Raw genomic sequence first — 27,815 nt, forward strand, 5'->3', positions numbered from 1 at the left:
CCTTCCCAGCTTCGGGCGGCCCCCAGGGCTGAGTAAACCGGGCGGAGGGAGCCTGCAAGGATTTCCTGCGCGCTAAGGGAAGGAGGAGGGGACCGGGGCAGGAGAGCCGGGAGCAAGGACCCTGAACCTGCCGGGGCCGCGCTCCCGGGCCGCGTCGCCAGTCTTCCGACGCGCGCTCTGCCCCCAGCCACCCGCCCTCGGCGGCCCCCGCCCCTCTCCGGAGCTGTAGGGAATCTGGTCCCGGAGGAAGAGGGTAGGTGGGGAGGCGGATGAGGGGTGGGGGACCCCTTGACGTCACTGGAAGGAGGTGCCAGGGTAGGAAGTGGGCCGGGGAAAGGTTATAAATCGCCCCCGCCCTCGGCTCCTCTTAATCGAGGTCCGCTGGAGGCTCGGAGCGCGCCGGGCAGACAGTCCTCGCGGCTCCTCCCCGGCGGCGGCGGCGGCGGCGGCTCGGAGCGGGCTCCGGGACTGGGGCACGGCAGCCAGAGGACTCCAGGCTGTGAGGATTACCCGGGGAAGTGGTTGTCTCCCTGGCTGGAGCCGCGGAGAGGGGCGCTCGGGGCATAAGGCCGGAGCGTGGAGCCGGTGGCGGAACGCGAGAAGACAGGCTCGGGCGGCTGGGTCGTTGGCCCGCGAGGAGCGCGGGCACCGGGTGAGCAGGCCGCGTCGTGCTCACCATGATCAGGGGCTGGGACGCCGGGGTCCTGCTGTGCGCGCTGCTCGGCGGTCTGCTTCTCACAGGTGAGGCGCTGCCGGGGCCCGGGGCTGGGATGGGGCGACCGAGGGACACAATCTGTGGGGCTGGGACCGGGTGCAAGCGGGGAGGTGAGGCTGCAGCCGCGAGAAGCAAGCCTCGGCGGGAACCTGGGACACTAGTTGCAGTGGGCACGCCTGGGACGATGGCGCCCCTTCTCCTCTGGGCAGTGTGGGCGCCTCGGAGAGAGCTGGCGGGGGCCCGCGGGCGTCGCTGCCCTGAACGGCTGCTGGAGCAGCGCTCGGGTCCCCGCTGGGGCTGCCCCTTTGCGGCTGAAGTCGCTGATCCTCTGCCTGGCTCCCGGGTCCGGTTTCCCAGCCGAGGCTCCGGGCTCGGGGAGCGCCGCGCACCTGGACCTGCCTGACATCAAGAGCCTGCTCCCAGGCGGCGTGGCGCGGGTTCGTGGGGCCCTCCGGAGCCGGGCTCAGCGGCTCCTAGACCGCCGGCGAGGCTGCCTGGGGGCTGGGCTGAGGCCCGGGCGTTGGTGATGTTGGGCACTGGCCACGACGTCGCGCCTCGAGGGGGAAAGAGGAGAGCCACCTTGGAGGGGGTCGCGTGCCTGCTAGGAGCAGAGAGATCCCAGGAGGTGGCAAACGCTGGTATCCTTCGACGCACTTCGGGGCCCCCGAGCCCGACTGTCCCCAGGAACATTCCACGAGCGTCCACGCCTCCCGGTCGCTCGTCGACTGCGGGGCCCGAGCGCGCTCCGCGCAGCCTCCCGGGTGGGGCCTCTGCCGCCGGTCCAGCCCAGGTCGCCGACCTTAGTGAACCTGAGCGACGAGGGCAGCCGAGGGCCCAAATACTGTTAAGTTTCGGAATCACGAGCCTAGCCTTTAAATTCTAAGAGAAGAACGGGTGGACGACTTAGATGAAAGATGCAGCTTGAGGAATCGGTGAGGTCCGCCCCTTTGCCGGGCATAAGAGAAACAGGCTGCGGGAACCCTCTGCAGCCAGGAGGTTACACCCACCCTGAGGGTGAAGGCCGCCCGATCCAGGCGTCAAAGCCCAAGGGGATTTAGGAGAGCGTCCTCGCCGTCTCTGCCCAGCGGGGCTGAGTGGCCAAGGCCTCTGGTTCAGGCCCCCTGGGCACAGAGAGTCAGATTTCCGAGCGCCTTTATTTTAAGCATTGTGGAGAAAGGGTAAAATATGAAATAAAACTCAGTAAAGTAAGTTATCGCACTGATTCCCGGGAAGGAAAGTCAGTAGGGTTGAGTCTATTAGAGGGGGAAAAAAAAGCTTGTTAAACCCAAAAAGCAGTAACAGTGAAATATTCTTTCTCAGTGTCAATTTTTGAATAACTAGTAATAGTTCCAGTTAGATTGGTAAAACTGTTAGACGACGAGGCAAGGCAAAATTGTAATGTCCGAGAACTCGATATATGTTGGGAAAGTTGCTAAAATATGTTAAACGGAGTATTGTATTTTCTATTTCAAAAATACATATTTTTTTGTTTTGAAATGTCGCTTATATTGAAATATGATTGCTTAGACCATTTAAATAATTTGCTGAAGTCCATCCATTATGTAAAGGTAAATCGAAGTAAAATTACTGTGAATCCAAAAAATGGAGGGAAAGTTTGTTTGATTGGATTTTCTTCTTCACATATATGTCTTCATCTTTGTTTCACAAACAGGGTTGACTAGTTTAGGATAATTCTGTTTGTGATTAGGAGCTCCGCGAAGTCTTCAGACACGTGAGTGAGAGCCGCTTGTGATTGCTCTTAGATTTCATTTTACTTAAATGAGGCAGAAATCTTGGAGCTCTTTTGTGACCTTTAAAAACTTACATATGCGTTATAGAAAGAAAGCAAGACACAACACTGGCAGGGTGAGAAGCCTTTTACCTCCGGCTTTAGGGGATGTTCTGTCAGCGGTTGGGTTTTGTAATTGCCTTTGCAAGCCACAGGCTTCTCCAGCCGATTAGCAGACGTCTCACAGTAAAACAATCAGCCACCGACCTTCTAAACTGCCTCAGGGCTTTCAAACTGAACCGAGCAGCTGCATCTCTGGGGAGTGGTGTCCAGACAGAGGCTGAGTTTCTGTCGCGTGGATTTGTCAGGAGTCCACTCCTCGTGGGCGCTCATCATGGGCAGGGTGTGCTCACCTTCAGGTGCTATATATAGCCTTTGAATATTTATCAGTTATTAATATTGTGTCTCTGTGTGCGCACTGAAGTATAAATAACCAAAGGTTCAGTAAAACAAAAAGATAATGCATTTCTCCCTAAAGAGTATATTTACCTTCTTCCAAATATCCTGGGGAAATAAAAAGATGCCAGTAATTCAGATCCTTTCAAGTGCAGTCTCTTCCTCTAGAAAGGATACCAGTCCTCTTTTCTCCAGCTCAAAGTCCCATTTTCTTACTTTTAAGGCACCATGCCCTTGATTAAAGCCACAGAAACTTTTTTTCTGCCCCCATTTTTCTTGTGTTTTTGAGCAGCCAACATTTACAACTTGCTATAACTGGAAATACTTCACTTATGAATTCTGTGAAGGAAGTCTACATTCATAAAATAAAGTTAAATCAAGATGTACATGAAAATAATACCCATTTCCAAATTGAATGTAAGAAATCTTTCATAATAAAGCTAATTTTACATAATAATTTTTGATTTTGTTGTTTTCTCCAAGGTTTACGAAGTCATACTTTTTGGGGTTTGTTTTTCCAAATTGCATATTTGAAATGTTGGTTCTTTAACACTTTTGGCAGCCCATGTAGTTTTCCTACTGATGGATCGTGTTGCAGATGAACTGTATGTAGCTACCTACTCGAGTTCCTCAATATTTTCACCTTGTTTATTTAGTATTATTTTAAATTTTTTCCTTCCCTGTTGAAAATTCTATAACAGGCTATCGTTTCTTTTCTCGATATCACTAAGTGGATGTTTTGTTTTCATATGTAAAATTCAGAAGTTAAGAGATGTTTATTTCTAAGGTCCTTTCCGACTCTAAAATTCAATGAATGATTCCCAGAAGTAGACTGAGTACAGTGTCTGTCTCTTTTCTCTCCCTCCCCTATCTACATTTGCATATAGAATGGATGATAAACCCTGTGATGCTGGAGCTGAGGCTGTAAGGATGAACTGAGTTTCTCTGCTATCAGTGATCACACTGTATTTTCTTTTTCACTGGTAGAATGCACCTGACAAACCAATTAACTTGGTCTTTAGTGGGTTGCAGGAGCTAGGCTGTTAGTAGATGCCCAAAGGGCCGGCCCTGTGGCCGAGTGGTTAAGTTCCCACGCCCCGCTTGGGTTTTGCTGGTTCAGATCCTGGGCGCAGACGTGGCACCACTCGTCAGGCCATGTTGAGGCGGTGTCCCACATGCCACAACTAGAAGGACTCACAACTAGGATATACAACTATGTACCAGGGCACTTTGGGGGGAAGAAGAAGAAAAGAAGATCAGCAACAGACGGTAGCTCAGGTGCCAATCTTTAAGGAAAAAAAAGATGCCCAAGCCAGTAGTCATCATTATCCAGGGCGGCTGTTGTTGTTTTTTGAAGAAGATTAGCCCTGAGCTAACATCAGCTGCCAATCCTCCTCTTTTTGCTGAGGAAGACTGGCCCTGAGCTAACATCCGTGCCCGTCTTCCTCTACTTTATATGTGGGACGCCTGCCACAGCATGGCTTGACAAGCAGTGCATAGGTCCGCACCCGGGATCCAAAATCGGCAAACCCCGGGCCGCCAAAGCAGAGCTTCCGAACTTAACGGATGCACCACCAGGGTGGCCTCGCAGGGCTTTTTTTTAACTAGCAGAATACGTAACTCTATGAAGTAGACTCTACTTCATAACTCTCATTCTATTAACTCTGTTAAGGAAATCAGTCATTCTAAACCCAATTGTGTTTCTTGATTTATTAATGCTCAGTTATTTGATCAAAAAATAACTTCATTCTAAAAGAGTTTCAGATTTCAACAAGGATACTAAACCTCTTATTTAAAATGGAACCTATTTTATGTCTTTTTAGAACAAACCAAATAATCACTTTGTTCTCCTTACCAAAAACTATTGAGACATTCTAAATCTGCTTTGAATGTATACAATATAGAAGTTGAAAATGGTATTTTGCATAAAATGGTTTTATATTGACAAAAAAATGCAATGTCCTTGAGGAAGGTTATCCAACCCATTGCAAAGTTTTGGCTGATGTTTACTCTGGTTTGGGAAGTTCTACAAAGCAAGAACTAATAACAGAGTCAGTAGCTTCTGTAGTGTTTTAGATAGATGTGAGTGGGCATAAGAATGGAGAGAAAGTGGGAGAGAAGCTCTGTCAGCACAAGGGTGTTAAATGCAAAGCTTGCTGGTGTTAGTCAGGTTCTTGGTTCAGTTGCACGGTCAAGAGTTTGTTGGATATCAAGTAAATATAATTTTTTCAGAATATTTGTTATTGGGGATAGGGGAGGAAGGACATTTGAAATAATAACAGAACTTGCTTTTTTTAAGTAAAAATATATTATTAGGAATGGCTAAAAGCATTAACAGCACCTGTTGCATTTGGTTTAAACAATTTAATTGAACAGTCCATTCTCTTCCATTGGCCTTAGTATACTGGTGGGGCTCATAAGAAATGACAAGATTTGCCAGATGCTTTCCAGGATCATTGTTGATTCCTCACACACTTGGGTGCCTTGGAAATTGCATGCTGCTGATTAAATTACTGGATTCTATACCAGACTGAGGGAGGGGAAGGAAATGGGAGGAATGGGGTAATTGAGGGAGAGCTTGAAAGGAACGTCTCGGGCTTAGCATCTGGGCCTGCAGGGGGGTTTCATTAAGGAAGTGGTTCCATTGAGTCTGCTGAAGATAGCGGACTAGGTTTCCTGCATTGCTGCTGGGGCGGACGTGGGGGGATGTCAAGAATTCCTGGGGATTTCCCATCAGTCTTGGTGAAGCTGGATGCCTCAGAGTCATTGCTGGTTATTGCTCCTCCCCTTGATTTTGAGCTCCTTGAGAGATTTGATCTTGTCTCACAGACACATACATTGTGAGCGCTAGATGGAACCTCATAGATCCATTCTGCTCATTTCAGAGATGAGAAAATCTGCCCAGAGCAGTTTAGTGATTTTTTCCAAGGTCAACAGCTGGCTAGTGGCAGACCCAGGAACAGAACCTGATGTTCATACTACAGATAACATTTCTTCTTCATTTTTATATTTCCTCTACCACAGAGTAGAGATGTTTAAATATTTGTTGAATGACATTATTATAGTGCTAACATTTCTTTTTAAACTCTGGCATCTTTTTTTAATATGAAATTTTCTTCCATTTTCTTGAAGCCCATAAGGGGTTTAAATTAAGAATATAAAAATTATGGCTGCTCAGTATTGCCCTGAGAGATTCGGTGAAAAGATTCATTTTTCCTGTGAGCAGTCAGAATCCTTCTTTGGAACTACCGTGGCTTACATAGCTGTGGCTTACGTACCAGCTTCATCTTTCACCATTTCCCTCCAAACACCCTGTGTCCCAACCACACAAACTACCCCGGTCAAAGAAATTACTCACCACTCTCTCGTACTTCATCATTCCATGTTCATGCTGTTTGTCTGCCTGCAAGATCCTTTTCCTCCCTCAGCATCTCCGCCCCACTGCCTTTAAAATCCAGCTCAGAAACCACCATCTCCACGAGCTCTCCTGATAGCCCCAGACAGAATTAGCAGTTTCTTCCACTCCTGTGCATACCCTCCTATATATAGCCTCTCTGTGTGCCCCTCCTCCAGTTCCTTTCATCTTGCATTGCTAGTATTCTGTTTACGAGTCTGTGCCTTCGCTCTCTGAGGAGGAGAGACCATGGCTTAGCTGTCCTGAGGTCCTGGCACCAGCTGTAGTACCTGGCATGGAGGCACTCAGTAAGTGTTAGAACAAATGAATGATGCTGCCACACTATCATTTCAAGGAAGAAAGTCCTCAGGGCCAGACATGAATTTATTCCAGTGTATTAATGTACTCCTACCTGTCCATTTGGCCTCGGTTACAGAGTCTTCCTTAGAGGGACGATAGGTCATGTTTGTCCTCCACAGTGAGTGACTAAGAGGCAGGAAATCCACTGTGATCCTCAGCTCTCTGAGACACCCATCTCCTCTCATCTCCTCCTGTTTTGTCCTGATGCTTCACTGGGGCCTCTCAGGCAGCAAAGCCAGGCTTCGGTCTGTGCAGAAGTCCTGTCTTGGCCTCTGTTGGTGAGGTGGCAAGTACTTCAGTTTTACTCTGCAGTGTCTTATACAGTTTTTAGAGACAACAGCGCTCTCGGATTTTATGGTTTGACTTACTTGTCCTTTCATAGACTCAACCTGAGTCCTTGGGTTATGGCACCTCATGCAAACCTGAATGACAGAGACCTGGCCACACTCAGAATCAAGGCTTTGTTTCTTTTTTTTTTTTAAGGATTGGCACCTGGGCTAACAACTGTTGCCAATCTTTTTTTTTTTTTTTCTGCTTTGTCTCCCCAAACCCCTCCCGTACACAGTTGTATATCTTAGTCGCCGGTCCTTCTAGTTGTGGGATGTGGAACGCCGCCTCAACGTGGCCCGACAAGCAGTGCCATGTCGGCGCCCAGGATCCAAACCCTGGCCCGCCGCATCGGAGTGCACCAACTTAACCACTTGGCCACGGAGCCGGCCCCAAGGCTTTGTTTCAATAGGAGCCTTTGTATGCCAGGCTAGTCTGCCTGATAGCCTCTTTTGTAGGATGGGTTCTTCCTGACAGGACCACCCTACTAGGCAGGAGACGTGTTCTGAAAAATCTGAATCCCACGGTTTGGGCTTAAGTTGGTGCCTCCCTTCCCCTCCTCCCACCCCCACCCCCACACTTTGCACATGCCCAGAACATAGTCAAAACCTGCTTCTCAAAGTGTGGCCCATGGTCCAGCATCCCCTGGAAACCTAATGAATCAGACCCTATGTTTTAATAAAGTCCCCACATATTTTGTTAATTAAAAATTAAGAAACACTGATTTTAGTAAAGGATTCTTAGCTCTGGCGACAGGGTCTAAATCCTCTTCACCAACATCCTGTGATGACCTTTGACCTGTGTGACTAAGGGACTAGACCTGGGCCAGCCAGGAGCCTCTTCTGGCTCCCACATTGTTCTCATGCCCTGTCTTCTGCAGGGACACCTGTGTCCTACTTCCAGGATCTTTTCACAAAATCTTAGACTTTGTAAACGGAGGTTGTGGTCTTGAAGAACACCATGGTTAACCAAATCAGAGGTGGGAAGATCAAGGTATTAGAAAACAGGGAGTTGGTAAAAAGTGGTTAAAGTGCCATTAAATAGATATGCATTAACCGTAAATAAAGTTTTATAAGGCATTTGCTTCCAAAACAAAATTACTTGGTGGTAAAGACCAGCGGAGGTAAGCGCCCTCTCCAGAAGGAACCTTTGTTCTCAAGGAGGCATCACCGTCTCCTTGTGTTGTGCTACGGCTGATAAATTCTTTGTGCTTCTTACTGGCTTGAAATTTAATGTTTTGCACTAACATTCTTCCTTGTCTCATTATTGCAAATGTTGGCAAAGGCTTTTGTCTTTTCACAGATTATCACAGTGCTGACCGGCACTTTTTCTCAGCCTGTTCTTCTCTCCTTCTATTTAAGGGGTGGAGTGTGAATGGATTTCCTTTCACAGACCCACCCATGTGGTCCACACAAGCAAAGCTGTAACAATGATCAGATCCTTTTGTTAAAAGAGGCCTGAAGTGAACCTTGTATAAATGAAAGCCCTGGCTTTTATTATATACAAATATGAAACCGCTTAAACTCAAGGCCACCTTTAGCAAAACCCTGATTAGTAATTAGTCTGCCAACTGAGTTCTGTGAAATTCTTTACTTCTCTCTAGGGCCATGGTCCCTAGCCTTGGCTCTACATTAGAATCACCTGGGGAGCTTTTAAAACTCCTCTTGCCCTGGCTGCTGCCCTGACCAATTTAGTCACACTCTTTTGAGTGGGACTCAGGCATGAGTAATTTTAAAGCTCCTGGGTGATTCCAATGTGTAGCCAAGGTTAAGACGTCATATTTTATCCCACATCCAAATCACCTGACGACCTTGCTATGCTACAGAGTCTGGGCCCCACCCCAGAGGTTCTGATTCCCTGGGTCTGGCGTGGGGCCAAGAATTTGCATTTCTAATGAGCTCCCAGGTGATGCTGATGCACCTGATCCAGAGACCACAGTTAGAGAGCTTCTGCCTTGGGGCTGGTTTGAGAGGCCTGGCCACCTGGGAGGCCCCTGCCCAGATTCCAGTCTGTAAAAGGCACTAAATCATCACTAGACATATAACAAGGTAGAGGAAACTGTATTTATGAGAATTCCTGCCAGGAAGAGGACTTGGTCCTAGAGTGCGGCAGAACAAATACTAGGATAAAGTGCTTGGGGTGTGTGACCTCAATAGATGTGGCAAAATTACCTTCTGAGGAAAGTAAGTCTGTTTTGCCATGTGAGGTATGTGAGTTAGGAACCAGAACTGAATTGCTGGTCAAGACAATAGAGCTAAGAGCAGTCCTCCTTCTCTGCCTTACACCACAGAGTGCTCTGCCTTTCCTCTATATAAACATTGGCAAATGTCTACAGAATCCTTTTGAAAGGTCCCCAACTATTGACTTGTCCTGGGCACCCACATGCCTTGGTTCCTGCTCCCCTCCAATGTGCCCCACACAATGCTCTCTGAAGCCTCACCATGATTTGCCCCTAACTGAGCCTCTGCATCTGCATTTCCTTTGCTGAGATCAGCATCCCCAACCTGGGTGGCCAAATTCTACCTGTTGGAGCAGTATGGTTCTGCTGACTTTTGTGATATGCCAGGGGTCTGTCCTCCTTGGTGGGAAAAGTTGCTGCTTGCTGGAGACAGAGCTGGCCTCTCGTTGTGTAGAACCACGATGTTGGGACCCTTCTTGTGAAACACCAAGAATTCAAGCTTTTTCTCCTTCCCTGAGAGCCTCTAGGGGTACCTATAGGGCACTGAAGGCCTAATATTACGTGAGCTCCACTTGGACGCTTTTATTTTCAGATACAGAAAGAACGTATCCTTTGCCCACTACTGAATCACTGCTTGTGCAGGGCTGAGTCAGCATAGCATTTGTATCTGTCATCTATTGCTACATAACAGGCTGCCCCCAAACTCAGTGGCCTCCAACACTAATTCATTATGTCTCATGAGTCCTGGGTTAGAAATCTGGGCTGGGTCCAGCTAGGTGGTTTTTCTTCCGGTCTCACCTGGGTCGCTCATGCAGCTGTAGTCACCTGGCATTTCAACAGAAACCTTGGTGCTGGCTGTCACTGGGCCTCGCCCCACACACTGTCTTTTGCCATTCAGTTGTCTAGCCCTGGTTTCCTTACGTGGAGGCAGGGGTGGTCCAAGAGGGCGACGGTGAAAGCCTCAAGGCCTTCTGAAGCCTGGGCTTTGGAACTCCTACAAAACCACTTCTGCCACATTCGATTGGTCAAAGCGGATCTTAACGCAGAGTCGAGGCATGGGGAAACAGGCTCCTCTCCTGATAAGAGGAGCTGCACAAAATCGTGGCCATATTTTTCAATCTGCCACGCCATATTTAGCACTTAGCCTTTTCTTTTCAGTCAAGATGTTAGGCTGGAGTTTGGCCAAGAAAATAGTAGTGACTAATGCCTTCGCCCTTCTAAACAGTACCTGGGAATGAGCAAGTGGTCCAATGGAAGAGCTTTCTATTTGTAAATCTTTTGATTAGGGCACTCAGGCCATGACTAATGCGGGATGCCATGTCGGGGGTGGGGGTAGGGGGCTAGCCTCCTCCGACAGCAGCAAGGGAGGACCGCTCACCCGCACATTCCAAATGCAAGCTGCCCTGCAGGTCTTGGGGCTTGTATCATAGGCTCTCTGAGCACCTTCTTCTGGAGGATGTGTCCTTTGGGGGAGGGAGAAAGGAGGAAACTGACCCCTGTGGATTGTTGGGCACTTTGATTTACATATATCATTTTACTCAGTCGCAGGAGGTAGGTAGAGTACTCTTAAACATGAGGGAACTGAGGCTTAGGTAAATTAAATACTTTTCCCGAGATCACAGAAATAGTAAGTAAAGCTGGAATTATTTCAATGTGATTGTCAGACTCCAAACCTCGCTCCTCTTACCACAACTTACAGCCTAGATGAAAAGGGGAGAAAGAAAAGAGCATCGATGAGAGGGTGTTGGTCTTTCCCTTCTTTCTAAACCATTCTATCCTTGGGGTTTTGCCATTTCCAAAGAATGTGAGAAGCCCCTGCTATTCCAGCTTAAAGTGGCCTTGGCAGATTCCACTGCTGCGTGTGATAGACACCATTAAAGTCTCCATTAAGACAGAATTTTAATCATGTGGGTTTTCTTATCATGGGTATTCAAGGACCTTCCAAAAAGTTCAAGTCAGAAAAAGCCATTAAAAACATGATTTTATATGGGCTTCCAAACTGCTCTCCTATATGTGGCTTTACAGATTACATAGGAGGATGTATGAGGCCAGTGCTTTTGATTCTGGAAAAGCTCTCATCAGGCAGGTCCTCTGAAAAAGCCAGGAATACCCTCTGCCAAGATTGTTTCCAGGAATCAAATATCTACTTCTCTGTGCACCTTTTAGATCCCAGAAACCTCAAAGACTCGGAGCTTTTTCTTAACGGAACTGGAGTACAGGGAAGGATGTGGATGTATGTTTCAGCCGGAAGGCAGATGCTATGTGAATTGAGGGAGGGGGAGCACTGAATATGTCCCCAGGGGACGTGGAGGATGTTCGTTCTGAGCGCCTCCTAAGCACAGGTGCTGTATATGTCAGCTCAGGTGAACCTCTTCATAACCATCCAACATGCACGCTCAACTGTTTTACCAACTGATACCCTGAGGCTCAGGGAAACTTGGTGATTTGCTGAGGGTCGTAAACTTACAGAGTATCCAGGCCAGGATTCAAACCGAGGTCTTTCTGACTTTGAAATCAGTGCTGTTTGTACTAACATTTACCCAACATATCTTGAATGATAAACTCTAGGAATTAAGAAAAACCAAAAAGTTTCATTTTCAGGGTTTAGAATAAAAAGCTATTATATCTGTGCAGAAAAAGACAACCGTCCAAGAACATTTTCCTAGAGGGAGTTCCTTTTCAGTCTGGGATGGCCACAGCTATAGGCTTTGGTTTCCCTTTTTCTAAAGCAACTTTCCAAACTACCATATAGCAGTGTTAACTACACTGTCATGTACGTTATATCCCCAGATGATTTCCCTTTTTGATTGGAGGTCCTTGTACCACGATCACAAATGGAAGCGTTTCTTTAAGCCCTGTTGCTCCTTCTGTCTCTTCCTCCTCCTTAGATCATTCCTTTCAGATATTCAAACCTACCAGAAGTCAGGAAAGAGAAAAAAGCAGTTGACTTCTTCTTCCTTCATCCATTACTTGGAGAGGGGCAGTTTTCAACACCAGCATATGACCATGTTGATCCGAATCGGAGAAAAATCCTATCCTCCTACCTATTGAGGAGTTTTACCTTTGTTCCAAGGAAATAGTGGAAAGTGTGGTCAAATGGAAATATGCTTTGAAGACAGTTACAAGGAGTGGTGATATATATTCTGCTTGAGTTTTATGATTGTTTTCTTTTTCTAAATTGGCATTAGAGAAACCAAAAAAATACATGTAAACAGATGGAAAGGCAGGATATATTAGAGGGGATTGCAAACAAAAATTCTAAAAAGCAATATAAACTCTTGTTACATCATTTTATTTATGATTAAAGGGATTGTTTTCTTTAAGGAAAACACTGTTTAACTCTCTTTTCCACTAAACGTCTCCTGACGGATCAGATTTTTGTTCTCTGTTGTTGTTTGGAAATTTATATAGCTTCAGAATCTTCTCCCTAGGGAATTCTGCTAGAAGTAGAGAAAAAAGAAAGGAAAAAAGCATGGGAATTGAGTAATTGTATTGCCCTTGAATGGACTTTGTGTACTATAGCTTCTTGAGGGTTAGGAAATATTTGACACACATTGTTGATATGCAGATTAAAAGTGTTCCTGCCACTCACTCCCCATCCCATTTCCTGTCCTCAAAACTGGTAAATGAAAAATACCCTATGCAAAGTATTTGCCACACAAACTCACTTAGAAATTCAGGACACTAACATGAATGCTAATTTTCAGGAATTTCTATTTCACTTTAGCTTTTTTAGACTGACTTGAACCTTAGTGATTCTATATCTAAGTATATCTTTTTAGAAATAGTAAAATCCTAAAATGTAGACATAGAGTTGTTTTTTATTTTAACTGTGCTTTACAGGCCAAGCAGATGGGCATGGGATTGCCTTGCTAGAGTAATTCACTCATCTTTTTGGGAGAATGTTAAGTATAAACGTGGGAGTAGAAATTTCTTTTGAGAAATATGTTTTCTTACAGTGTTTTGGAATGTATATTTCCTGCCATAATTTCATGAGGAAAAACATGGATCATATTGAATTTAATTCTCCCGATGCCAATTTCATAACTGGTCATCATTCTAGGTTTATGTCCAACTTCCACTGTGAGTTCAGGCACGCATAGAAGACTTTTATTTTAGAACATTTTAATATATTCCCTTAAAAAAGTGCTCAAGCAGTTATCATCAGTTAACCCATTATATTAATGCCCGCTCTCTCTTTTTTTTAAAGATGCAGGAAAGCTTGGTCAAATGATAAAGGTGTTTTATCTCAGGAACTTGGGGCTTTTTTTGTTTTTTTAGGTATGTGATTTTTTGGTGAGGAAGATTGGCCCTGAGCTAACATGAGTTGCCAATCTTCCTCTTTTTTTTTTCCTCCCCAAAGCTCCAGTACATAGCTGTATATCCTAGTTGTAAGTCCTTCCAGCTCCTCTTTGTGGGATGCTGCCACAGCATGGCTTGATGAGGGGGTGTTAGGTCCATGCCCACGAACCAAACCCACAAACCCTGGGCAGTCAAAGCGAAGCACACCAACTTAACCGTACGTCACCAGCAGGCCCCCGTAACCCATGATATTTTATCTCAAGATATAAAGATGGTTGTATTCATTGTACTAGGCATTGACCATTGAGAAAGTGTCTTATTTTGTGAAGTTCACTGTGAATTTACTGAATTGAGTCATACTGAAGTGAATCAGAATGTGACTCCCTATACTCAAAAATGTGCTATTCAAAAACAAGATCTACAGTCTTGAGGTGATCTCTATTTGTTGTCTGTAGATAATCTTCTATGCTTCTTGGTATTCACCTAATCTACTTCTAGATGACTCATGTCCTAAGAGGCTGCTCAGGGCTGAAAGCTCTTTAAGAGGAGGAACTTGGTTTTGATCCATCTTCGCAGCTGTGATTCTGGTTCAGTGCCTGCCACATAGTAGTCAGTCAATAAATGCTGGCTGAACTGACTGAGACTGTATCCTAGCCATTCCGCTGGGTCTCACAGGCTTTTGTAGGAGTTGTGGTTCCACACTGGTTCATTTCTAAGAATCTGTGTGTGAGCATGGGTGGAGAAGGCTGGCTAAAATGTGTCTAAGTGCTGGCAATAATTCTCCCTACACATCTGTAATGTTCTGTTCCTTCCATTTGGGCCATCCTCTGGTTCCAGTGACCCTTTTCTTGTCCTTAGCTGAGCTGGCCATATTTTCCTGAGGTGATTCTAGACTCAGAATTCAGAATGAAGATCTAAGCTGCCCAGCCACTAGAGAAATGGTTCCCAAGAGATTTTCCCTTTAGATGAGCCCTTCTGCTGGAGTACTCTTAGCTGGTCAAGGTTCAGCACAAACAGCACAGAAGAGACAGTTGATTGAGATCCTTAATTTCTAGGTACACCAACACAGCCTAAAGATACTAGGGAAGCTTACTGTTGCTGCCATTGTTTTTACCATCTGGGATAAGGACATTTGAGTGGGAAAACTATTTCCTATTGGCTATGGACCATCCACAGTGTTGGCTAGGAAGAAGAGAGAAAAGGAAGGCCAAGTTAAGTCCTGGCTGATGTATCACATCTGATCACTTTCTTTTCTTTTATTCCCCTCATTGCTGCATCCCCATCCCAGAACTCTTCCATGATTTCAAAATATGACTTCAAAAAGCACAATGTGACCTGGGTGGCATATCTTCTAGAGAATGTTCTGTTGTGGCTTTTTTTCCATGGCTAGTGAAGTCACATAAATCCCACACTAAAAAAAAAAAAACCTCAAACCAGAGCACTGGAAGAAGATAATAGGGCTTTCTCCTCTCAGCAGAGAGGTCAAAGGAAGCAGAGTTGTAGAAGCAAGAGAATTAAGGGCAGTTGGTAAAATAAAACAAAGTTTAAAAAGTAAAGATGACCTTTAGAGGGTTTGAAGCTTTGGAAGCCTTTGAAGGAGAGAAAAAGAGAGCCTGGTGTTTCCTTGAGCAAACACGCACTCATTCTTCAGGTTTTACCTTCAACGTTATTCTTCTGAGAAAACGTCCCTCACTCTGGGCTGGGTTAGCTTCCCCCGCATCTGGTCCTTCCCCATGATAACACACAAATATAATGTAATTTTATATTTATATGAAAAGTCATTTATAAGTATAAAACTGCATGTATCTATATATACTTTGTTGTTCAGCTTAAGTTATAAACACTTTAAAGAAAGCAGTCTTGTTTATTATTGTATCCTTCTCTTAGTATATGTTTAAAATACTAAAGAGAAGAATAAATGGTGAGGTTAAAGACTGGAGAAATCAGCAAGGTGAAGGGGGTGAGAGGAAGGGGTCATATCGGGAATGCAGTAGGGAAAAACCCAGGGTTGGCTGGCAGTGAAAGGGAGATAAGAAACGTAGATAACTGAGGGAAAAGAGTTCCCAGACTCCTGGAATCATGGATGGGTGTCCAAGCCTTCACCCAGGGCATCAACCTCATCCAGGGAGGTGGTGGTTGAACTTTGTGGGGACAGCTCTGGTATTGGGGACCTTACTACCTCTCTACAGAGTTCTTCCTTCTGGTTTCATGTTACTTCTACTTAGTGGTTTTAGTCTTGTCCTCCAGAATGAGCTGATTCATGATCTATTTTAAAGCCTCTTAGGCTGATAGCCAACTGGTAACAGAAGTTGGTGTTTTGTTTTTTCTCCCATCAGAGATGTGATATTTTGGATGATATCAAAAAGCCTAATTCTGGAAACAAATTTCTAGATAGATTAATGAAAGTATATAAGTAAAAAGCTCTGAGAATTAAAACCAGCATTCTCCAGGTTTGGGGTACAAATGACTTTAAAAAACATTCAGTAAATTATTTCTTTAAAAATTGGGATACTCGGGTGGAAGCATACTGCTTTTAATGGGTTACTTTCCCTTCCAGACCCTTGACTCTCAGCAAAATTTATAGAACATTAATTTAATCTGAGATAAGATTTTTTTAAAGTTTGTAAAATCTTAGGAAGGCACAGCTTCCTAATTTCCTTAATTTACTATGTAAATTAAGCGAGTCTGAAGAAAACATGAAAATTAAAGGAACCCAGAATTAAAAAGAACAGTTCAGTCAACATGCCCATCCCATTGTTTAAGCAGGATTAGTCTCCAAAACATGTGTAATGAAAAGCAATTGTATGTCAAATTGTTTAATTTAGAAGGAAACTGACTTTGACAACAGAGACACAATGGTCAAGAATAGTGTTTAATGAGTCTTAGAAAATATGCTAACATAGCTTTCAAAAACTCAATTCCCTTATGATGGATAACTTTATTGCACACTCTTGGCCATTTAAATCTCAAAGGTCAGAGGGTTTGTATATATTATTGGTTACAAAGACAGAGATCTCTCAAGTTTCCTCTTAGTGAGTGAATTTATAAAGCACCTTCTTTATAGACAGTCTAAAGTACTCCAGAAAAATGTTTTCCGTGGAGTTTAGACTTCATAAACTGTAAGAGAGTAAGCTTAAAATTAATGTAAGCACTTCATCATACTCAGCCTTCCAGTCTCATTTTATTTCTCCTCTATTTTTATATGCAAATGATACTTTGTCTTTATTTGTAATGGATTATAAGGTTGAAGAATATATGAAAAGAACAGACCAAATATTGGGTTAGCTATAATAATGTTTTCTGCTTTTTCTTGTATGAATAGCTAGCATGTTAAGGTGCATGTCTGCTATCTGTCTGCTATCTGCTTGCTAGCCTTTCTTCTTCTTCTTTTTTTTTTTTTTTTGCAGAGGAAGATTCACCCTGAGCTAACATCTTTGCCAGTCTTCCTCTATTTTGTATGTGAGCTGCCGCCACAGCATGGCCAGTGATGAGTGGTGTAGGTCTGCGTCCGGGAACCAAACCTGGGCCACTGAAGCAGAGTGTGCCAAACTTAACCACTAGGCCATGGGGCTGCCCTCTTCTTTTTCATTTTTTTTATACAAAAATTTTAAGAAATTATTTTGGATTCAAAATTAAAACTTCAGCATGATACATTTTTTTATGATTACTTAGTAGCATCACAACATACAGCTCCATGATGTATTCATTTTTTTCCAGAAAGAACTGTGTGTGAATCTGAAGATTATCTATGTTACATGACAGGTTATAGGCAGTGGCTAAACTAAAATGTAAAAGTTCTCATTCTCATGCTTTAACATATGGCAAGCTCCTACCTTGAACTGATAAATATCTCCCAGATCTTTTCTGTGGTGCTTTTCTTCCTAAGGGAACCCACAGGGATCCACGCAAATAGCATGAAGATGAGATCTGGAGAGCTGCTGTCATTGTCTCCAGAGATGCCTGGAACTTTGGTATTGAAGAGTAATGGACACAGAGTATTTGGTAAAGGATTTGGTGGTAGACCAAATTGTAAACCAAATGCCACGTTAAATAGGGAAAACTTTAGATTTTAAATTGTGGCTCACATACATACTGAACTATGCTTCCAGACTAATAATTTTTTATTTTAAAAGAATATGGAGGGTACCTTTGGCAGAACTGAAACTTGTAATCCTAAACAATTTAGAGCAGTTTGAGCGTTTTATTAGTATTACTACTATTCCTAATAATGCAATTCTATCCAAATGCTCTTTCAGCTGTACGCATTCTCACACTGACTTGATACTTGATTCTTATATAGCAAATGATTCTAAAGAGGGTGCATCAATTGATGAAAGATTAACAACCACCACCAAAAATCAATTACTTCCATTAAGCCAAGTGTCGTATATTTAATCCTGCATGTATTGCATGTGTTTTTATTGAAATTGTACCTCTACTGAGCAATCTTTTTTCCAGGTGTTGCTAACCTGAAAATTAATATATTCTGGCCTGAAATAACTTGTGAATTGACATAAACTAACACTACTGGTGATTATGATCCATTGTATGTAAGAGGACATCAGGTTCAGTTTCCCCACAGTCCTCTGAACAGTAACATTGGATAACAACATAGGCCAGTGGGGAGTATAGTCCCCACTGTAAATACATACAAAAATGGAATGTATTGCCTGCTATTGAGAGAGAAACCAACATGTGTCCAGGCCCTGCCTACCGGACAAAACCTTCCTCTGTGCATTTTTAGGGTGTGAAGACCATTTGTTCTGTTCATCTCCCTTTGTATAACTGACCAGATGAAGGTCTGCCAGGCTTTTCTGCGAAATACTTTATGAGCTGTGTCTCGTGCCCTGTCAACCAGAGCTTGACCCTTGCTCCAGGCAGCTCAGATAACTTCCATGACATTGTACGGTAAATTGAAGTGACGGGTTGTTAGACAGCTCTGTGGAGGTGGTTTCTGAACCTATTCAATAAAGAACAGCGGTATGGGAGTAAAGCATTTTTTGGGACAAGGTAACTTGTTGGTTGGCAGGAGATTTCTCACTGACCAACCTTAATTAACTCTGATGTCACATGAAAAGGAGCTGTGCATGGGTACAGGTCATTGGGAGGGTAGGCTCCTGATGGTAGCCTAGTGACAGGCCTAATGATAAATGAATGTGCCCTGTTAAACCATGACCCTCTGAGAAGGCAGTGTCGAGTAAAAAGCTCAGAGAGGTACACTGAAGACATGCCCCCTCGTAAACATTGACAGTAGGAATGTCGATGGTATTAGAGTACTTTTCTCTTGGTAAACATCTTAAACCATACAGATTTTTTCTTTTAAATGGCTTTTATAAAGTTTAAGGGACAATGAGTCAAATCAAAAGCCCATGCATGGGTGGAACAAAGACTGTCCAAGTTCTGAATATTTTAGACATCAGCCACTTCAGTGGCTAATAGTGTGGTGTCCTCTGTGCCACGTGCTGCTAAAGCTATTTATGGGTTTTGTTGAGCAACAATTAAAATGTGAATTGTAAGACAGCTTTAAAACAAGCAAATCATAGTAGAGATATAATCAAATGAATATATCTATAGGGTAGTGCCAATGCTAAATGCTGAAATTAAACATTTAAATCATTTTTTCACTGTTTTTTACACCTGAATTCAAAACATAAAACTTATATAGATGAGTATTTTAAATTTTCTATGAAGGCACGGAGATCAGAGCCTTCACATTTCAAATCTAATGATTTGGAAATTACTTAGAACAGCAAAAACTCTAAAGCAAGAAGCCGGTGAATTCCTTTTGTGGGTCTGTGTGGTGAAACAGTGCGTTCAATAGAATGTAAAGACGTAAAGGGAAATAGCAGGTTCCTGGGACAGCAGCTTTCCACAAATTAAATGTATTGTTACCAGACAGCAGCTACCTAAACATTCAGCCTTTTGTGGACCCTGAGATCACGAGCACAATCACCCTAATCTAAAATATCCTGTGTGTCCATCTAAAGTCGCAAATAATCTTATCTCTATAAGGGATTAGTCAGCAGTGAGGCAGAGCTTCATGCTATTGCCGAATACAAGTCAATTTCTAAATCCCAGCCTGGAAAGAGCTTTCCGTATGTCTAAGAGAATGAACAGTGCAATTAAAACATACACATCAAAAACCTCCTTCATTTCTATAGCTACCTCCCCACCACACGTAAGACAAACTTGACGTTTTCACGGAGAGAAAAGTGTATGCACACGTGTAGGTAGGTATGTATAGGTGCATGTATTTATGGAAACATCTTTCATTTCTTTAGGTTCTTCCTTGACTTAAGGCCAACTGTTTTGGAGAAAAAAATAACATCTTAAAAACTAAGATCATGGCTAATTGTGGGGCTCAAGTTATGCTGCTGCCATACAAATTCCCACACCTTTCCCATCTTCAGTTTAGTCTGTTGGTAGATGGAATGTGAACCCTCTGATCTTTCTCCATCATGCTAGAAGTGAGAGAAAAATGCACATTATCACGCCCTCCATCAGAGCATGGTGCCTGTAAGTTTAGCTAGTGGTGTAGTCTTCACTTAAGGCAGTTCTAATCAGTGCATTCAGTTATAATGCACACTACATAGTATCTGATAAATTCTGTAACACAGGCATGACACAGAGGTTGAGACCAAGATTTAACTTTTTATTAAGTATGAGAGCCCTGTAGGAATTAGCATGTCAAACAAAAATCTTGGTGGTTTCTAGAAATTTGGTTCATCTGCAATTGCATTCTTAACCTTTCTCCCACCCTTGCCACCAACAAAAAAGATTCTACGAGATTTAGTCTATGAGACGTAAGCTTTTAATAACCTACATCTTAAGGAAAGAATATCTTCTTTTATTATGAATTATGTTCAATTAACCTCACACAACCTTGGCAAAAGCTCACAGTCTTAAAATCAAATTTTAGAAATATGATACTTGGGGATTTATATTTAGATAAAGAGGTCATTTATCATGTAGGATTATGTACTATTGAAAACATGGTATGCAAAATCAAAGACAGATGCATATCATTTGACATAAATCTAGTATACAAAGCTATGTGTTAAAACAAATAAATTAGAAATCAATGATTTTAATATAAAAGGAAACACCAATAGATTTCTTCAGAGAGCTCTAGTGACATAATTTTCAATGTGACTCAGTTTGCTAAAATTCTAATTTAAATAGTTAAAATTTGAAACATGCAATTAGAAGTGATTTTAAATGAGCATTAAATTAAATTTGAAATATTGTAATTTGGGGGAACAGTGATGTGTTTTGCAATGTTTATAAAACTTTTAATATATAAATAGTGATGTTATTGAACATTAAGGAAAAATTATTTCTCTAAAATCATCCTATCCTAAACCTTTTAGCTGGAAAAACAACTAGTATAAAATCTAACACTGATGGGTCATATGTGGCAACAATGTTCAAAATAGCTCAATATTCTAGGGCTTCAACTTAACTCTGTGATTACTTTAGTCACGTTGGTTTTTTTCATAGCAGCTTTATTGAGATAAAATTCACATACCATAAAACTCACCACTTTAAATGATATAATTCAGTGGTTTTTTAATATACTCTCAGAGTTGTGCAACCATTACCACGATCTAATTTTATAACGTTTTTCATCACCCCAGAAAGAAACCCCATGCCCATCATCAGCCCCTCTCCATTCCCCTCTCCCCCAGCCCCCAGCAACCACTAATCTACTTTCTGTCTCTCTGGATTTGCCTGTTCCGGATATTTCATGTAAATGGAATCATAAAATATGTGGCCTTTTGTGACTGGCTCCTTTTACTTAGTGTAATGTTTTTGTTTTTTGAACAACAGATGTTTATTTCTCATAGTTCTAGAAGCTAGAAGTCCCAGCGCAAGGTGTCAGCAGGTTTGGTTTCTTCTGAGGCCTCTCTCTGTGGCTTGTAGACAGCTGCCTTCTTGCTGTGCCCTCATATGGCTTTGTTCTGTGCCAGCATGTTTTCAATGCTACAGGTTCATGCCATGTTGTAGCATGGATCAGTACTTCATTCCTGTTTATTGCCAAATATTCCATTGTATGAATATACTACATTTTGTTTAGCTATTCACCATTGATGGACATTTGGGTTGTTTCTACTTTTTTGGCTATTCTAAGTGATGCTGCTATAGACATTTGTGTACAAGTTTTTATGTGGACATGTGTTTTCAGTTCACCTGGGAAGATACTTAGGAGTGGAATTGCTAGGTCGTATGTTTAACCATTTGAGGAAGTGCCATACTATTTTCCAAAGTGATTGCACCATTTTACAATCCTACCAGCAATATGTGAGGGCTCCAATTTCTCCACATCCTCACCAACACTTGTTATTGTCTGTCTTTTTGATCTGAGCTATCCTAGTAGATGTAAATTGGTATCTCACTGTGGTTTCAATTTGCATTTTCCTGATGACTAATTAATGTCTAGCATCTTTTCATGTGCTTATTGGTCATTTATAAATCTTTGGGAAAATATCTATTCAGATCCTTCATCCATTTTGAAATTAGGTTGTCTTTTTATTAGCCATAAATATTTTTTAAATGTGATTTCTAACTTGTACATTGGTATCAATTATTGTGATCTCAGGATCATAGAACTTTTAGGCTGGAAGAGATTGTAAAAGTCCAAGTCCAGCCCCCTCTGTTGGCAGATGAAGAATCTGAAGCTTAAAGTGACAAGCCAATGGCCATAACAGAGCTAGCTAGTAGCAGAGCTAGGGAGATTAATGATTCTAAATAAAAAGTGAAAAAACATAGGCGTTTCATGATTTATATTTGAATAAGGCCCATTTCTTACAGAGAATAACCCTTTGATTTCAATAAAGTAGAGGCAAAGCAGTAGCATCTGAAAGGAAGAGGAGCTAATGAGGGACTTGACTTGAAGTTGTATACAGGTAGTAAGGACACTGTTTTTACTTAGATCAATACAAATACCAGTTTTCTACAGATACTTTTAGTCAGACTTTACATAAGAGTCTTCCTTCAGTCTTCAAAGTGATGGGCAGGGCTGTCTTGTTCATGATGACCTATAGTGGGAGCTCACTCTTTTAGTGTCATGCACGGTAGCTTTGAAAAAAGAGCCTCAATCATTTGGGCTTTGGATTTTGTTGCAAAATAAAGTCACACTTTACTTGGAATTTTACTCACTTTCCCATTGAAGTCAAAGAAAGCATTCCACTTTGCCTCATGAAATGAAGGTGGGGAATGGAGAGTGGCATTTTAGAACAGTCTGCGCATGGGCTTTCTACCAGAGGTTTGGCATGTGGAGAGAAGGGATTTTTGTCAAAGAATCCTAAAGTTCTATTCTCTTTATAGCTACCAGATAATACAGAACAGACAAACAATGAGTAAAATATTCAGACAAGAAGAATACAAAGTGTCAGTGTTCACATAAGTCCGTGTACACATACTGGTTTTTTGATGCTATTAGCCCACACTGCTTGATCGTACAGTTTTTCTAATAAAGAAGCATGTGATAAAGCCCATTTCCATGGTCTGCCACAAGTTTTTTGTTTTGTTTTATTTAAATAATAATTTTCCTGATATAAGGAGATCTCTTTGCCCCTCATGATTATATTTGCAGTTGACTTTGATGAAAACAGTAGTTCACAGACCACCTAGTTCACTGAGAGGACAATAATTCTTTTAAACCAGACTTCTGGGCTACTATGACAAACAGTGGAAAGTTTTGATCCCCATCTGAGCTTCACAATGGGGGAATCATTGTTAAATTATAGCACTCCACCCTTGGCAATGAAGTATCCTGTGGATTGTTTCTAAATGGGCATTGTGACTCTGAGTTACTTAGTGAGAAGAGCAAGCTGAGTTGCACATGGTGTGAAGATGTGCATGTATATGGATATGTACATATTTATATCTTTATGTATATTACTATTGAGATGGACAAAGTGTGTGACATGCAATAGATACTCAAAAAATGTTAGTTAAATCTTCATTACTCAAGTAGGTGTATGGCCATTAAACTGCTTCAAAGAAGTGTTTTAAGGCCTGATGTAATTTCAAAGCATTTGAGGAATAAATATTTCACTTTCCTTTTTCCTTACTAGTTTTCCTGTTAAACTGTAGTCTTGGTACCTCCATTAATTTTTATGAGATTCTAGTTTCTTATGAAGAGAAGAATGGTGATGTACTCAAAGTGGCCAGTTACTTGGAAATACAATTTCCTTATAACTTCTCCTCTCTTTTTGTTTTAATCAACCACTTTTATCTAACTTCCTCATTCCAAGTGCAACATTCATTGATGTCAGCGGAGACAAATTATATAGCAAAATGTTCTCTCAGCATTTTCCCCCTAAACTTTCCAATAACCCCATTTTTTTCTCAGGGTCTTATTTAACCACTCCTTTTTGTTGTCATCTTTTAGTTGGAGGATGGAATGTCCAATGCAGAGAGGAACGTGCAGATGGCACATCCTTTGAGGAATCTTCTCTATGTAACATTTCTCTCAGCTGTGATTTGGGTAGTTCTTTGAAGTCAAAGGTTCTCTCTGATGAGGGTCAGGAGTACTGGTATTCTAGGGTGCTGATAAAGAAAGATTCATACAATTTGGTAACCAAAATAGCAGGCAGTGGGATTCACCTCATATGAAAAGGGAGGCTTCTTCCCCATGGCCTCTCCTGGATGAGAAAGCTCATCACCTCCACACAAACCACAGAGATACCTACAAGGAATGCCAGAATTTTCCACAGGAAGCTTTGCTGGATCTTTTCCAGCACATGAACAATTGCTCAATTAAATCCCTAGAGTTCCATGCCATAGAAAAGGGCAGAAACTATTCTGGCCTGGAAATTTTTCAGGGCAGGTGTTATCAATTGCTAGCTGTGGCTGTAGAAAAACCTCGTGCTCCCATGGATCACTGATTTTGAGCTACATGTTGCCTCAGGAAACTCATAAAGGTGAGCTAAGTACAAAATTCTTCCCTAGGTACCTGAATGGGTTGACTTGTTCTATGGGGTTATTTGATAGACCAATTCATCTATATGAAACAGTAATTTTCATTTAAATTAGTCAATATTGAGCCATTTTTTCTAGTAATAATTTGATACTAGGACCTTCTGTATATAGAAGTTACTTTATGGGGCCAGCCTGGTGGCCCAGTGGTTAAGTGCACACGTTTGGCTTTGGCAGCCCGCGATTCATTGGTTTGAATTCTGGGTGTGGACCTAGCTACTGCTTGTCAAGCCATGCTGTGGCAGGCGTCCCACATGAAAAAGAGGAAGATGGGCACAGATGTTAGCTCAGGGCTGGTCTTCCTTAGCAAAAAGAGGAGGATTAGCAGCAGATGTTAGCTCAGGGCTAATCTTCCTCAAAAAAAAAAAAGTGACCTTAAAAGTACTAATTTATATCTCCAGCAATACTAGAAAAGCAGATAATGTTAATTTAATATCTTTGCAACTACACACCCAGCAAAAACTCTCTGAGAGAAGTGGGAGGAAGTGATTCTGCTGTCAGTGACAGTGGGCATCTGTCACATATCAGACATCATGCCCACACCTAGAGGACACAGCATTAAATCCTCACACCACATCTGTGAGGCAGATCGTGCGTTTTCCAGTTCTACACATGAGGATACCAAGAAGCAGCAATTAATGCCGAGGCCATACAGTTAGTAAATGGAGAAATTAAGCTTTCAAGGCAGATTTTTAAGTGAGTCTAGTTTTCTCTGAGATCTTAGGACCCGAGAGAAACACTAGAGAGCACTGCTAGACTTAACTGGAATTGACACATAGATCTCATCTCACAGATCTGTGAGCTGACGTTAAAACCTAGAGCACCATTCAGCTCAATCTTCTACCTTGAATTCCACTGCATAAACCTGTTTCTTTCAGAAAAAATATTCTCTAAGATTGGCTCCAAATACTTAACTCTTCTCCTTCCAAGAATATCTTCCCTCCCTCCCTTAACCCTTATCCCTGCTAATCCTGGGCCCCTGATCTCCTGCTTTGGCCTGACATTGCAGCTGCCTCAACAGGAAGTGGCGGGGGGGGGGGGGGGGGGGGGGAGGGAAGGGATTCTTGGAGGGGGAGGAGTAGGGGATGGGGGGAAGAAGGAGGCAGGAGAGATCTTTATTGCTATTTATTCTGATTAGTCAGTGAAGGCTTCAGGACAGGATCAACCTCTCCTGAACCAAAGGCTCAAAGAATCATGGGACTGGGAATGTCAGAAATGGAAAGTCAGAGATCCAAAGTCATCTAGTCTAATCTCTCATTTTCCAGATGAGAGAACTGAGATCTGGAGAGAGAGGTGACTTGGCCAGGGTCACGTCACTAGTCACTAGGATATATAATATTATTGTGCTGCATGGAGATATATAGACTTTAAAGCACCGCTGAACAGCTTATTTCATTGTCTCACAACAATCCCCATGACATATGCTTGTCAAGTGTCACGTAGGAGTGGATGGTTCCCTTTTTTCTGTTCCATTATAGAGGGAACTTGGAGATGATGTGAAACAAACCAAATGGCTTCTAAAACTGATTTTGATTCTATAATTAGTTTTCCAAATGAGGAAACTAGTTCAGAAAGAGAAATGACTGGCCCAAAATATAGCTTACCTAATGACTGAGTTATGTCTAGAACCCAAGAAAATTTCTATCCTTTGTATTCAGAAAACAGATCAGACAGGCCTGAATGACGAGATGACTTACAATGGTAGAAAGTTCAGTATTAGAAATATATTTTGTATGAGATTTAATACTGAGAGTTATCAATGTTGCTATATATTCTTAACATGGTTGCATTTTGAACCATGTATGAATCTATTAATGTTCTAAAATGATGGGCTTTTGGATATTATTTAGACCACTTGATATAATAGGATATATAATATTTGTAAGCAAGGCTTGGGCTGGAAAAAAATTGTGAATTAAGAGAAATGTGTATTAGATGTACCTTTTTGTATATGCAAGTAAGTTAAAGATGAAAGTTACCTTTATGGAAAGATACACCTTTTTTGAAAAAAAAAGATGAGAGAGCAATTTGCAAATAATGCATTTCAAAAATTTGTTTTCCAGGATCTAGTTCAGGTTCAAAATTAAAAGGTCCTGAACTGAGTTTAAAAGGCACGCAGCACGTCATGCAAGCAGGCCAGACGCTGTATCTGAAATGCAGGTCAGTGACTGTTGGTTTGGGGATAATCTGGTTGCCTTTCCTAAGGGAAAGCATTCCCTGGCCAAGTGGGAAAGTCTCCTCTTGGAGGAGAAAGGCAGTGACCTCAGCTGTCTCTCGTGATCTGCTGGGGGAAATCACAAAGGGGGAACAGAACAGATGCCCCAAACATTTTGCATCTTTATTCTGAGTTGTTTAAAAGCTTTTCTAAATGTGTTGCTTTTCTGTAAAGAAGAAGATGACTACACTTAAGAAAGGACCTCAGATTAGAGCTTCCTAATGAAATGAATACTTAGGAACTGGCCCCAGCCCTAATTCTGTTTTCTTTTCTTATCTGTGATTGCAGGGGGGAAGCAGCCCATTCCTGGTCTTTGCCTGAAACGGTGACTAAGGAAAGCAAAAGGCTGAGCATAAGTAAGTCTGCCTGTGGAAGGAACGGCAAACAGTTCTGCAGCACTTTGACCTTGACGACGGCTCAGGCAAATCACACTGGCTTCTACAGCTGCAAATATCTGTCTATGCCTGCTTCAAAGAAGAAGAAAACAGAGTCTAGAATCTATATATTTATTAATGGTAAGACTCATTTTCTAAATTCTGTTTGCTATAGCTTTGCGGTGGGTCATAAATCCACCCTGATCCACTGGAAAGGGGGCTTTCCTAGTGAGTATGAAAGAAATGGGCCAGGGAAGAGATTCTACCCTAGTTGCGGAATCTTTTAGAATGCATTTTCAATGTGTTTCTTGAGTGTCAATTTCAACTAGAATTTTCAAGGAGCAGTCAGTCAATTGTATGCTCTCTGAAGGGAGAGATTCTGGTCTATTTTGTTCAGCACTGTATCCATAGTTCCTATAATAGTATCTGGCACATAGTTGGATGAATAAATGAAAGACAAGATTTTAGTTCTATTTCTTAATTATTGAGAAGCCCAAAATAGAATACAAGATTTTTTGGCCTTTAACACAACTGTATTCTCTTATATGTTGGAATTGTAAAATATTGTTTTTTCTACTAAATTCATAAATGTAATGTTTCTAATGTCTCTTGAATGTTACAAAATTGGTTCTAGTTGATGATGTATTATTTCATGTTCATTAAGCAAGTATTAGAATGATATAAGAGCTGGCATGTGCCATTATATAGTGGAAAGGGCAATAGGTAAAAATGAGTCATTTTTTGGTAATAATTTTTATGGTCCTATTTTTCCCACCTTAGA

General features: G+C 42.2%; 1 protein-coding gene across 2 annotated transcripts in view; it reads left to right on the forward strand.

The window, feature by feature from the left end:
- Positions 1–335: 335 nt before the first annotated feature.
- Positions 336–27,815, forward strand: part of FLT1 (fms related receptor tyrosine kinase 1) — a 171,755-nt gene continuing 144,275 nt past the window's right edge. For both annotated transcript variants that reach the window (XM_046665096.1, XM_046665098.1), the window contains exons 1-3: positions 336–741; positions 26,509–26,605; positions 26,949–27,175. In XM_046665096.1, the coding sequence (XP_046521052.1) occupies positions 678–741; positions 26,509–26,605; positions 26,949–27,175 (388 nt within the window). In that variant the 5' untranslated portion in view covers positions 336–677. The remainder of the gene's footprint in view (positions 742–26,508; positions 26,606–26,948; positions 27,176–27,815) is intronic.

This window comes from Equus quagga, chromosome 6 (genome assembly GCF_021613505.1).
Source record: "Equus quagga isolate Etosha38 chromosome 6, UCLA_HA_Equagga_1.0, whole genome shotgun sequence".
NCBI lineage: Eukaryota > Metazoa > Chordata > Mammalia > Perissodactyla > Equidae > Equus > Equus quagga.